General features: G+C 33.4%; 1 protein-coding gene across 1 annotated transcript; it reads left to right on the top strand.

Annotated features, from left to right (window-relative positions):
- The first annotated feature begins 2,233 nt into the window (after positions 1-2,233).
- LOC106130882 (uncharacterized) lies at positions 2,234-10,103 on the top strand. The gene is made up of 2 exons (XM_013329818.2): positions 2,234-2,339; positions 8,933-10,103. The coding sequence occupies exon 2, from the start codon at positions 8,944-8,946 to the stop codon at positions 10,054-10,056; it is 1,113 nt and encodes a 370-aa protein (XP_013185272.1). The 5' UTR covers positions 2,234-2,339; positions 8,933-8,943; the 3' UTR covers positions 10,057-10,103.
- The last annotated feature ends 4,485 nt before the right edge of the window (positions 10,104-14,588 follow it).

The following is a 14,588-nucleotide window of genomic DNA, read 5'->3' as shown; positions in this document are numbered from 1 at the left end:
AAAAATTAACAAAGAAATTCGGCCATGAACCATACATTCGTAATGTTAAATTAAAATTGCAAATTATTGTCCATGAAAATTTATATGCTTTTAATTTAAATCTACCGTTTGAAACAACCATACGTTAAAAATATAATTCGCAATACCCACTTATTTTAATGTTATTAAAAAAAATTATTTTTTAAAAGTATGTATTTACTGGTACATATTTTAATTTGTTACTTAGGTACATAAATGTTGCAATAACACAAAACAACATCAAAAAACAGGGTCCTACTGTAATGTTATTACTATTAATTACTGTTCTATTCTTACTTTTATTTTTCGTATCATTTTGTATACTTGAATAGGTAGATAATTACTGCTTGAATTAAATAATGATAAATTTTTCGGGACTTGAAAATCATGACAAACTAGCTTTTACACGCAGCTTCGCCTTTGCTTCGGTGAATTTAGTGCCACCTGCAAAAGAATACAGGTGTTTCACACATCCCACGAGGACTGTAGTTGTGGAATTATTGATTCATTAATATACGAGAAATGTAAATGAAAATATAAAACTTTACAAGATTACAAGTTATAGGTGTGTAAATTTGTGTACAAATAAAGTTTGCGCAAATGACATAAAAATTTTAGTTGCCACTGACAACACAATGTTATTACTATTTTGGGCACTACGGGAATAAAATTGCACGTGGCCCGACACGCACTTGTCCAATTTTATCATAAAATTTTAATAATTCGTCCAACCATACATAATCCAGGAACAATTGAAAGTACTGGGTATTTAATCAATCGTCTAGAAAGTTGGCGCGATCAATATGCGGATATCGTGTTAACCGGCCGAAGGAAATGCTGAAATTTTTCAAATTCCCGTGTTCTGGCGACAGCCTTCTAGAATTAGCAGAGTTATAACGGAGGATTGTCTAAGACAATGAGTAAATAGAAAAATGGAGTTTGATTTTTGATGAGATGATTATTTTATTGAGTCATGATTATTTACTCGGTAAAAATGTTTATTCCTTTAGTAGCCTGTGATGATCACCGCCAGAAAGAAATGGAGTTATCCCGTTCTATCATCATCACTATCACATACATTTGTTTTAATTTTTAAAGACTCTACAAAGATTCTAAACTCATTGTTCAGTGCGAACCTGAAATGGCAAAGTGGCGGAGGCGGTAGACGCCCACTTGTGGGCGTTCCCCAGAGACATATTAAAATTAATACTTACATAACGTCTTGTAATAACGAGACGAAGAACCTATGTCTTGTAAAATTATACATGTCTAGTCTAGTCTATAAAGAGGTGTTAAATGTTTTTCTGGATCAGTTTATCGTGATGAATGAAAATAGTAAAATTATCAATGTAAATAACTAACGACACTTATAAAAGTTATGAAGAATAGGTACTTGTTATAATTACAAATGTTTTGTCTTAAAATATTATGAGTAATTTTTAAAGGACATTTTTTGATGCAAGAAAAATTAATAAGATATTTATACTACTAAATGTACTACTAATATGTTTGACCGCAGATCCGTATATTATTCATTTATCGAAAATCCCAAAGGAACAGTTTCGTTTTTTATGTAATCGCCTGTGTAGAATAGAAGTTTACTAGAACAGTTATCTTCTTAAAATTCGCACTATTCTGTTTCCTAATAAATTAGGCTCATTGCTTTATGTACAGACAAAGAACTTTCTTATGGCATGTTGAGTTGAATTAAATTTTATGAAAATATATTCCTATTTAAATTTGACCATTCATTTATTAGATCAAAATAACTAATTTGTGATAATTGAAAAGGCAGGTCACTAATTTTTTTAATGGAATAAATGTGGAATTTTTACTGCAAATTTCATTTTAAATTTTACTATCTACCTCGTAACTATAGTTAATACATATAAGTATAGTTCGTAAAGAAAAGTTCTTCTACAAGGTAATAATTGAATTAAAAAATTATTATAAAAAATCAAGACTGAACATCACACGTCTACGCCGTAGAGCCATCTACGTCGTAGGCGGAGTTTCGTAGTCGAAACCGAAGCTTTCCGATCGCCTACGACACTCAGCAAGATAACTCACCATTTAAACTTGACCTCGGGTCCTTTTTACTCGAACTCAAATTTCAACAGTCTTGTAATAGCGTGAAGGGGGGAGGGGAGGTCAAAGGAAATTGGTTGTGTGGTTGGAGGATTTCAGGATTCTCTTACGTAACAGTTGAGTGGACGCCGCGGTGCGGATCGGTCGTGTTTCGTGCTTAGGGGAAAATATAAATAACAACAACGTGTTTGTTGTCGTAAACAACTTTGTTTGGGAGTAGCGCGCAATTTGAGGTAAGTCATTTTGATATTTCTTTTGATTTTATATTTTCTTTCTTTCCATTTATATTTAGTTAAAAATATATATTTTATTCTGTAATATTATATTATGTAGTTTTTTTGTTAAAATTCAAGTAAATAAATAAATCACATAACGAATTTGAATACAGAATACATTTTATTTGATTTAATTTTATACAGCCATTGAATATTAATTTGATTAAAGCTAAATTAAAGGTACTAAACATTTCTTCATTTTTTAATTTCATGCCAAATTTTTGGGTGTGGTTTTAGCAGTTGATGATACCTTTATACGGATATCCGATTATATTATTAATTAACCTCTAATGTATAAAGTATTACCGCAAATACTTATCCGCATACTTACCTCAATAATTATAATGAAAGGTTGGTTGTGTCATGTGTGTATGAAGGCTAAATTCCATTTCCGATTCAGGCAAATATTTAATCAGACTTTTGGTCTTCATCTTCCTTCTGGCTTTAGTCCCGATTGCATCCTCTCGTCTCTGGAGATGAGCCCGGGGTATACCTTGGAATGGTCCAAGGATCCTAGATTGGGTAAGTCAGGTTTTTACACGAAGCGACTGCCATCTGATCTCCGCAACCTTTGCAGGAAAACCTAAACCGTATTGAATCGATCATGGATACACACCCAGTCGCCTGAATCTGCAAGTTTCCTCACGATCTTTTCCCTCACCGTAAGACCATCGGTTAGTATCCAAACTAATGTGCATAACTTTGAAAAGTGTCACCTGTACATGGCCGAAGTAAAATTTGAACCTGTGCCTGTGCCAATCATTACCACTGAGTCCCTTAACGAATCAGAGTTTTGTTATATTATATTAAACTAGCTGTTGCCCGCAAGTCCGTTTGCAACACGCAAACGGACTGGTAATATGAAGGTTAAGGTGTGAAATTTATTTTGGTGAATATAAGTAAATTTTAAAAAAAATTAAGAATTAAGTGTATTTAATAAATTTAAATAAATATATACGGGACAAATTACACTGATTGAGTTAGCCGCGAAGTAAGTTCGAAACTTGTGTTACGAGATACTAACTCAACGATACTGAATTTTATAATAAATACTTATATGGATAAACATCCAAGACCCAGGCCAATCAGAAAAAGTTCTTTTCCCATCATGCCCTGGCCGGGATTCGAACCCGGGACCTCCGGTGTCACAGACAAGCGTACTGCCGCTGAGCCACAGAGGCCGTCAAAACACCTATATTTTATTTACTCAACTTCACCAAAATAAATTTCAACGAAATTTGACTTTACATAGGATATAATTTGGATTCACAAAAAATACTTATCGCGAAATTCTCACAGCAGCGGAGCCCCGGGACACATACAGTTTACTTCAAATATTTAATAATCCGTACTAATATTATATAGAGAAAAATTATTCGTATTTTTGTTTGTAGCTATTTTACTCGAAACTAATGGACCGATATTTTATCAGGTAGAACAACTTTTGCTAAGACGTCATTTCCGTTCATTTTATAGAGTAGCTGTAATCTTACATTTTTTTTTTCGCCAAAAGAATATGCTCATCAGGTTGTATAAATTTTGTTAAGATGTGTTTTCCATAATTGGGATGATTTAGTTGGACTAAAATGGTTTCTTATCAGCTGTTCCAAAATAAATTATACCCTATATGTTGACCAGGCAAAAGAGCGTTACAACAAAAAAAAAAATCATTCAAATGCGTTCAGTAGTTCCGGAGATTAGCGTGTACAAACAAACATATCTATCAATGACCTCTACTAAAAGTGTAAGTTCATTCCTAATTATGTATATGTATGTAGCAGTTAGGTAAAGGGCCCTCGCATGACATAGCTTATCAGTGATATATCAACTCTTGAAAATACTAGAAATATCGGTAAATTTTTTTGGTGTTATATTATATCGAATTGTTAGATAAGCGTATGAAGTAGCAGATAGTCACTAGTTCATACTTAGACCATTACTCTAAAAGTTGATAGGTACATACAAACAAAAAAAACACACATGTTTCCTTTTTTTTTTGAATTTTATAAAAATAAAAAAATGGTTTGTTACGCGTAGGTGGCAGATTGCAAACCGAAAATCACTCAAATTATCAGAGTATCATATTCAGTACAATCCTTAAAAAAATTGTATTGACTTTTGTGTGTAACGAATAAACTCGAAAAATACATTGAAAAGTCAACATTTGATAGACATAATGATAAACTTTGAAATGATGGAAGACGATTTAAAACGAGAAAACTTTATTTTTAATAGGAGCACATGTACACTTCGATAATGTCACAGAGTAGAGAGAGCAGCGACATGAAGTGAGTGAATGAATCCATGATTCTATAAAGGCGCGAAGTTTGAATTAAATTTGACACATAAATTGTACCATTCCTACTTTGTTCTCGCGGCAGCGAATTCGCGGGCAAAATTGAAGTATGAAATAAAACGTCACTTGTATCGGAAGCTGCAAGGGCGCTGCACCCTGCACCCTTGTTTATCTGTTGTTTGCGAGGGTCGCCTTGTCTCGCAAACACCTCAAGGGGTGATTGGTGGATGTTTATTTTAATAGTATAATTTGGTAGAAATTAGCAAATGGAAATTATTTTCTTTTTATAATTTTATTTTAACAAAAGCGATACAATATATAGTATAAAAAATATAGCACCCCATGCAATCTTATGTATGCATACATGTGTATATATAAGTCTGAATGCTTTACGGGTAGACATAATCAACAGTCTCTAAAAACTGACAGGCCACGTTAAGCTGTGTGATCCAATGATGGAATTGAAATTCAAATAGAACATATTTATTTATGTACACAAAATTATATACAGGAGCATTTAATACAGTTATTCTAGTACAAAGGTGCTACTTATTTCAAAAGAAATCTCTTCCGGTAGACCCATGAGAGGAGATATGAACATACATACATATAGTCACGCCTACATCCCTTACAGGTAGATATAGTCAACAGACTCAAAAAGACTGAAAGGCCACGTGAAGCTGAATGATTAAAAAACATTGAGATTCAAATAGTGACAGGCCTTTGCTAGCCATAGCCTAAAACAAAAGCCACAGGTGATAAGCCTTTTTCTTAAATCACTTTTACAATCTACACGGGAAGAGAAATAACTGGCCCCCTCAACATTAACATTGGTACCGCACCCAGCCAAGCAAAGCCTGGCCCAGTCTAGCTGGATATACCAGGGGGCACAGATTTTATAGGGAGTGACACGCTCAGGGATGGGAGAGGAAGGCCGACCAGCCGCAGCCAGTCGACCGCAATCGACCGACTTTACAGCCTATAGCCAATATAGGAGTTGAGGAAGACGGGTATTGCGACGGAGGAGAGCGTTGATGTGTCGCGTCTTTCCTTCTTTCTTGTTTTCTAATTCTTCTTTTAATTGTTCGTTATTAGTTTCATATATTTCGTAGGTATCTCGTGCTGCTGTGATGAGTATCGTTATTTGTCGCGACGTCTGCCCAGTAACTGGCCCCCTCTATGTTTTTTATTCGCTAACAGATCAGCGTGCAATCTTACTGCGCACAAAAATAGCGCATCTTTCTATAATCTGAATATTTAATGGAATAACTAGCTAGTAAAGTCTCTGACTTTTTCCGTAATTTGGAATGTACCGTTAATTTCTGCTCTAAAACGGTTTTTTTTTCCTAAAAGACTAATTGTATTTCTTATGAAAATTTTCGGCAACAGAAAGATTATCTTAACTGCTCTCTGTTACCCCAGCATCACTCTCAGCTAACTAATTAAGAATATCTCTTGAATATTTGATTATATCTGAGGGTAATAAGCTTCAGTTCAAATTAATGAGAATATAGAAAGGAAACGAATTGCTATTTATAATTTATTTGTTGCGAATGGTAAAGCGTAGTCGACGTTGTTAAAATTTAGAATTTGTTTCAAATAGGTATTTATAAGACTTACACAACAGTTTTCGTATGACAAATAACAGATTTTCAAGCTGTCTGACAATAACATATTTACATAAGACGTTTGTAATTACGTAAAATGAGTTAAAAACATAAAAATAATAACATTACGTAAACTGGGCAAAATTTTTACAATTGCAACGTACCCCGAGTCACTTCACTCTAATTTTCTGTGCCTTCTTTATTTTATGATTCGGATTAATAATTCACAGAATTGGCAATTGAATCGCGGTACACCTGTTATTAAATATGTAAATTAGTTATTTATTCAAGTTCTACAAAGGGCCTTTGCCACTTTTGGAATGGAGACGCGTCTGTATTAGCAATGAATGTCAAGTTTTGACTTGTTCGTAAAGTTATTACTTTCTTTGAACTACGTTTTGTTCACAACTTCAGCTTTGGTTATTAAACTTAATTAGTATTGACCTATTTTATAGTCAAAATACTTGAGAATGCCTATGTCTATTAATATTTATATGTGATTTTCTCATCTTTGGTTGTTCTAAGTTGCACTTTAAGCTCCTCGCTACCCTGAATCACAGTATTGTTAAAATAAATAAGTTATAAAAAGTGATATTTTCTAGGAAACCATAGAGCAAAATAATTTAGTTTTGTTATTGCACTATAAAATTTATAGTATTTTATTATATTTTTACAAAAATATTAACAATAGAATGCCTAATCGCATAATATATTTGGATTAATAGTAGCGTTTGCACGTCGTCCTACCTATACCTGAGTACGTAGTCAAAAAAATTCGCAAAATCATTTTTGACGATGGTTGATACTTTTAACAAAAACGTTTACATACCTACTTTATCGCCTTACAACATCTACAGGTAAGGAGAAAACACACGGCACAAATATATCAAATTAACTTTTGAGTTAAAGTTCAAAGAGTTTTTGACCATGCAGGTGCCAGGGACCCAAAAACGGCCTCTGTGGCGCAGCGGTTTTACGCTTGTCTGTGACACCGGAGGTCCCGGGTTCCAATCCCGGCCAGGGCATGATGAGGAAATAACTTTTTCTGTTTGGTCTTGGTCTTGGATGTTTAAGTTAGTATTTCGTAACACAAATCTCGAAGTTAACTCAATCTGTGTAATTTGTCCCGTATATATATATTTTAATTTAAAAATATTATCAAATATTTGACGAATCGAAATTCTTCACAATCGCTTACTCGGCGTTTACACTGAATAATCAAAATTATTAATCGAAGAATATTTAACAATACTCGAAGTATCGCGGTCTCATGGGGACCGTTTAATTTAAATTATTTATTATAAGCCCGCCGGCTACGAGAGCTAATTTCCAAAATAAATATTGGTCCAATCAAACCGCCTTGACTTGCCATTGTTTTACTTTAAAGAGAAATTAATAATTTTATATAGACTTCATACAGATCTGTGAATGCAGATTGTTAATTTAAGGGATAAGGGAAAACTGTACTCTCATTATGAGGACTCGTTTATCGGTCAATATTTTTGCCTATTAAATATAAGCATTATAAACGTTACGTACATCATAAACATTAAAAATATTAGGCGGCGCTTTAGCTAGAAAAATGAACTATATCGATGTAAGCACACTTAAAAAAAACTAGGCTGTTCTAATTTAATTTTGATACGATCTACGGGAGTATATCAAAATTAAATTAGCTGCATATCTATCATTAAAACTTAGCCATTTGTTTTAATGAATATTTAACTAACCCACGAATAACGTAGCAAATTCGCATTCAACAAGTTTGCTGATCGTCGTTTAGGTAACCTTAGTAAGTAATTAAATAGGTGATTAGTTATTTTTTTAAACTTTTTTTTTTGCAAAATACAAATGTATAGCACAATAAGCGGACTTTATGTTAGAAGCATTTTAAACCTATATTATACCGAACATGTGCAAAATAGAGATGCGTTTTGGAACGCATCAGCTCATGCAAGTGTTCTGATTCGTAGACGGAACTTCATACTTTATACCCTAAAACGTAAACATGAGATATAGTCAATGGCATCACAAGACATAGCTTGAAGGAGTATTGTTTTCAATAAATTAAGGCGAGGGCAGACCTCTGTCCACAGCCGCGGGGCTCAGTCAACACAATTATTATACTCGGACAGCTACCCCTGACGATAAACACCCTCTAAATAAATTAACTGGACGCTTACATTCCGAACGCAATGGGATGAGATGGTTCTGTTGTTTATATAAATTAAGTTCTAGGGAAAGAACAAATGTATTTTTATATGTAAATGTATACTTAAATCACGCCATTAATTCTTATGGGGTAGACAGGGCCAACAGGCTTCCTTGATGAATTTGAGATTTAGGTAGTAACATATTGATACATGACATATTGATTGAACATCGTAATACAAAATATGCAGGAAAACAAAAGGATGAATGTTATTCTCATAAAAAAATTACAATGGATTAGGCGTAATACATCGTAAAAATATCATAAGATAACACGAATCGTAAATTTTAGCAGCATTTTTAAATATAAGTATTTCGAAATATTTAAGATTCAAGACTAGAAGTACGTGTCTTGAAAATCATTCCAACTAATTTGCTAATGCAGATTTACAATGATAATGTAAACTTTTGTTTAACAATTACAATTATTGTTTCAGAAAACATCAAAATGGCTGCACGACCACCAACAACGGCAAACCGGACGAAGAAACAAAACCACGCGAACATTCCGTGTCCCATCGAGAACTGCGCACGATTCACCTACGGCAAGCTGCCAGACCATCTCACCAAGATCCACGGCCTCACCGGAGCAGAGAGAGACGCTCTCAACGAACAACAGAGAAAGAGATTCTTCAACGGAGAACTCTGCCAAGTACGATTCCTAAAAGAATCAGCCATCCGCGATCTATGGGGAGCCGATTACGAAGATCCTAGGATCAAAGCGAAAATACACCAAAGCTATGCACTCGTCAAGATTAGAATAATACCTTTAGCTGCAACCCAAAGAACCCGTCCGCTTACAGAGCAAGACGCCAACGTTTTAACTGCCTACAACGCTAGAACAGCGCCTCGGCCAGCGCGAGTCCAAAGACAGAAGACCAGATCGCGACCGTATCCTCCTCCAGCAACAAATCAAGAAGAATGCAGAACATCCAGCGAATCTAGCGAAGAAGAAAACACTAGAAACCCTCTACCACCGTCCCCTCCACCGTCATCTCCATCTTTACCACCGTCCCCTATTCCGTATGAAATTCAACCAGTCGAAACTCGATTGCCAGACATATTCGATTCCAAAATAGACGCCGGCTACAAAGCCGTTATTGATGACATGAAGAAATCTATGACGATGGGAAGAAGTCTTGGCACAAGGAAGCGGAAAGCATATAGAACATACAGACGTTACGCAAAGAGGTTGATAGCGTATCTACATCGGCAGCATTCACCTTTGGCGTACGATGTCGATGTCCTTTTATGCGGCGAAAGGCAAGTGTGTGAGTTTCTGGAACGCATCAGCTCTGAACATAAAACAAAGACGTTGAGAAATTACATTGTAGCTGCTATCAAGTTGTTGGATTCCCGCCTCTTTGCCATTGAAACTGACCCTTCGTGTAAAGAGAAAGTTGCCTCAATGACACGAGTGTACGAAGTATTGCATGGTCGGCTGAACGAATGTGACAGATTGTTAGCCCAAAAAGACAATGCTAGTCAGAAAAAAACAACTACATTCGATAGTGATATCATGGAGCATAGTTTTTCCGATACGTATCATGATTTGCTGTAAAATGTATGTAAATTATGATTACTTAGAAGTTCTTGTTTATAAAAACTCTCTAGACTGTGAATGTTGATGAAAAATTTTCAAATTGTAGCTTATTAATAAGTTCGTTGTTAATATTTCAAAAGACAATGTATCTCATAAACTTATCTAGTACTCGTGCCAAAGAATTTTCTGTTAATTATTCAGTTTTGTTTGTATAGATATTTATAACTACTTATAGGCATACTATTACCATAATTAGATGATATTTGTTTATTGTCATACTTATATCTACGCAAAACAATATTTGCATACTTATAGGATTTTGTAAAAAAAAAATCAATATTACTATCATATTTTAAATTAATAATAAGTCTAACAAATTATTACATAATTATAATAACTTTTGGAATTGTTCCATAAATCTATCTCGAATCGATCTCAAATTGACACTTACATTGTGTTTAATGTTTTCTAAAGGTTGATTAGTAGAGAATGCTAATCATTAGCATTCTCGGTCAAGGTCATCTATTGTACTTATCTTAAAGTCTCGACAAAGTTTTAAATACATAATTAAAGTACATTACATAATATCAGTAATATTTTTGAATTTCTATTATATTTTAGTTAACCATGATGAAAACCGATTACGATACATAGGTAACACTTTTTATTTTTCATGCTGATAAAATTAAAATAATTCTATCATTAAGCCAAATGGCTGAGCGTGGTCTTTCAGTATTTTGATGACTGTTGGCTCTGTCTGCCCTGCAGGGGATATAGAGGTGTTGGTTATATGTGTATATAATGTTAGGTTATGAAAACCCATCGCCTAAAAAAGCAATAATTTTTTTTATATAGCTTCTGCAAATATTGTTTACGTAGATATAAAGTGTAGGCACTTAAAAATATCGATTTATTAATTTATTTATTAATCAATAATTACAATTTGTAAATAATTTCAATACGTGTTTTAAGCAATAACATTTACATGTCTCAATATATATAATGAAAAAAAAATATATATTTAACTTTATAGTTAGAGTAATTCCTTAATTATATTTATTAATTAATTAAACTGAAAGTCATACTTTCCATGTGCAATAAATACCAAATAATTAGTCATTGTATAAATGTAATTTTAGACTATATATATTTGAATACGTACATAGTCATTTTTATTTACTTACTAGCTTTGATTTTAGTTATCTTTACACTAGTCAGTCGATTGTATACTTTTAACTATTTATGTAAAAAATATGATCAATAGCGATTCAGAGGTTTAGCTGTAAAAAGTTAACGGCTACTGTTACTTTCTCATTATTAATAATATAGATTTGTCTTTGTTATTTTTAATAACTTAGGTAATAGCTGTCTGAGCTTACATTTTTTTAAATATAAATGTAAACGAGTAATGGTAATAAAAATATTTCATTCAATATTTATTTTTATTTAAATGATCCAACTCATGTAACGGTCACTTGAGATATTTTTTAATGACTTACTTAACACAAACAAAATTAGTACTTACAAATCTTCGAAAAGATCTCATGAAACAATTGAAGTAAATGTTGAAGGAAGTGGAAAAATGAAGTCTCTGCCCACCTCTCCGGAAAAGAAACGTGATCACTGATTGAATGTAGATCGTATGTATAAATACCTTGATCGCATCAATAATGTAATCATTCTACTGGCGTAATGTGAATTAGGTGAAAATCTATCCACTTAATATCTCATCCACCCGTTACAAACGACTACGGTCTTCCCTTGGAGACTGCTGGATGAAAGTGATGACTGATAAATTAATCTTATTTTGAAGTGGGAGAAACCATAATTTTTACACATTATAAATAAATAAATAATTTTAAAAGTTGTTAAAAAAATTGCAAATACTACTTACAAAAACTTTCAACCTTACTTATTAATTATGAAAGAAACAATAGCGCCATCTATTTTTGTGCCTTGAAACTATTTATGACAGGGTCTTTGAATGCAAAATGTTTATTTAATTTTCCATTACATAATAAAAATATTGTTTTGGATAACTATTTTATTTAAGTATACTGATAAATACTAATTAAATAATAACTAAAACGTATTATTTTTTTATGTTGTGGCAATAACTTAAGAATGGCGTAAAATATGTTGACTGCTACTCACCGCTAGATGTCAGTAGTAATACAAATTCCAATACTACGGATTCTTTATCTTCGTTAGACTCATGTTATCCTAGTACTTGGCGATCGTAACTGCCTGCTCCAGATTCTCCACCAGCGGACGCCTACGTTCCTAACGTTCCATTATTCTACGTCAAGACGCTCGTATGGATTGATCTTTTGAAACACTTTTAATTTTTAATACAGTAGAATCTCTATAACTCGAACCTCGTTAAGTCGTAATTCTCAGTAAGTCGGAAAAAATGCCACATACCCTTCCGCTGAACCCTCTATCTCGAAGCTCTTTTTACTTGTTTGATGATTTTTGTTTTATGCTTACGTCTATAACTAGGTTAGATATTTAATTGTTCTCATGTAGGTAAAAGTTTTTTGTAATATAAGGTTTTTAGGAGATTTTTTATGTTATTTTTTATTTTCTCATTTGTAAAATTACTGTGTGACTGTTTTGTTATTCCGTTTTTATTTAATGACATGAAAAGTATTTCAATAATTTATTTATTGAAAAAATTCACGAGTAATTATTGATGTTACCTATGTTGAAAATCAGTTAATTTTTTTATGTTGATAATAAAGTTAATTTTTCAATTATAATTCAACAATTTTTCAATAATAGCTGAAGTCTTATTACGACGTCTTTTCTTGTTGGCTCTGTGTAACCCATAAGCGATAAAGACGTGTTTATATGTATGTGTGTGAATTTTATAGATAATACAGTATTTTTTACACCTAAATATCGCTGATATATTTACCTATCTTTGCTACGGATGCTTTGTAGTCTTCTGTCTGTCTTAAAATTCTCTGTTTGAAATAATTTAGCTGTAAGCAGTAAGTCCCACGAAAACACCTACCTGAATCTATCGGACGGAACGTCTTTAAATAATTCTTGTTTTTAATCACATTACGTACTTACAGGTTTATTTCAAAACGATAATTGTTATATACCTACAGTGCTTAGACAACAGTGAACTTTATATAAAAGCAATAAAGCTCATATTGACTCTGCGTGATAGTTAGAAAACGTTTGTATAGTAAAAAGAAAAGGGCTGTTTTTAGGGTTTTTCCGGAAATTATTGGAATTTTTCTCCCCGTAAAAACCATGCTCGAACTTTAACGAATATATTAAAAAAGAATTGGCCAAATTTATCCAGGCTATGTTGAGTTATGCGCTTACCAACACATTCTGCGATTCATTTTTATATTATAGATTAGCTTTTTCCCGCAACATCATTCGCGTGTTACAAATTCCATGGAAAAAATAAACCGTAAAATTTATGCGGATACTAAACTGTTTTTCAGCCATTGGGCTCAAATCAGAGAACCAAGAAAAAAAGGTCTTTTAAAATTGTAACTCGAAAAAGCTAATAATACATCCGGGAACACAAAATATTACTATGATTAAGTCGGAGAGAGATTGATAAATCAGACAATTTGCAATCGGGTCATTCGGCAAAACCGTAAAAAATTTGAATAATATTCAGATTTCTGTTATTGGATCGAATTAGGTCGTATGTAAGTATGTATATAAGAGAAGCATACACAATGCAAGAAATAGTGTTATACTATCCCAACTACTGCCCCAAACAAAATTAGTGAGTGACGATAAAGACAGATCGGCAGACGTCTCTCTATATAACTGTTTCGCCAAGTTATTTTAAGAAAATTACTCACAAGCTATTCCCGCAGCCATTCTACCTTGAACTGGTCACGAAGCACCTATTTCGGTTTATTGAATAAACGAACTTTCTGGCCACAAAGAGATTTAATTTAAGACAACTAGAATAGAGAGAGTGGGATGTGAGTAGGTTGTACTGGACGTCAGAAAAGAAAAAAAGGTAGCACGTTAAGAACAAACAATGAGACGAATAAATTTGAAGAGAAAAAACAATTATTTTGTATTAGATGCAGCTTACAGTCCTTAACGCTAATAAATCCTGCTGCAACCAATATTCTCAGGCACTAGGGTTACATCTCATTTTAGTTAATAGCTATCAATCTTTTCAAATACTTCATACTCGAAAGCCTCTTTAGGCAGCATCGCTCTCGATGCTTTACTTACATAAACTAGTTACTGAGATAAGTGAATTATTTTGAACTTAATATTTTGCTAGGTCGTAGGCAGACCTGTGTAGACATCTGTTCTTATAAAGTACTTTATGCACCTTTGTTATACCACATATTGCTCGCGTAAATTACTTTTGTATGGCTCAATTGAAAAGTGCAGTGGCAAACAATGCAGTGCACGAGGTGACGTCACACGCATTCGGTGCAAAGTGCATTTATACATCACCTCCTTCCACTCCTGCCGCCTTAGTGTTTGTTCCTTTTGTGAGCGACACCAAAGGGGCCCTATCCCCTTTGAGCACCCTTCTCTGGGTCATT

Source organism: Amyelois transitella, chromosome 14 (assembly GCF_032362555.1).
Source record: "Amyelois transitella isolate CPQ chromosome 14, ilAmyTran1.1, whole genome shotgun sequence".
Lineage (NCBI taxonomy): Eukaryota > Metazoa > Arthropoda > Insecta > Lepidoptera > Pyralidae > Amyelois > Amyelois transitella.
This window is presented reverse-complemented; position numbering and strand designations above follow the sequence as displayed.

Excerpts from the sequence above, each read along its gene's own strand:
- LOC106130882 (XM_013329818.2), top strand. The coding sequence starts at position 8,944 with ATGGCTGCACGACCACCAACAACGGCAAACCGGACGAAGAAACAAAAC.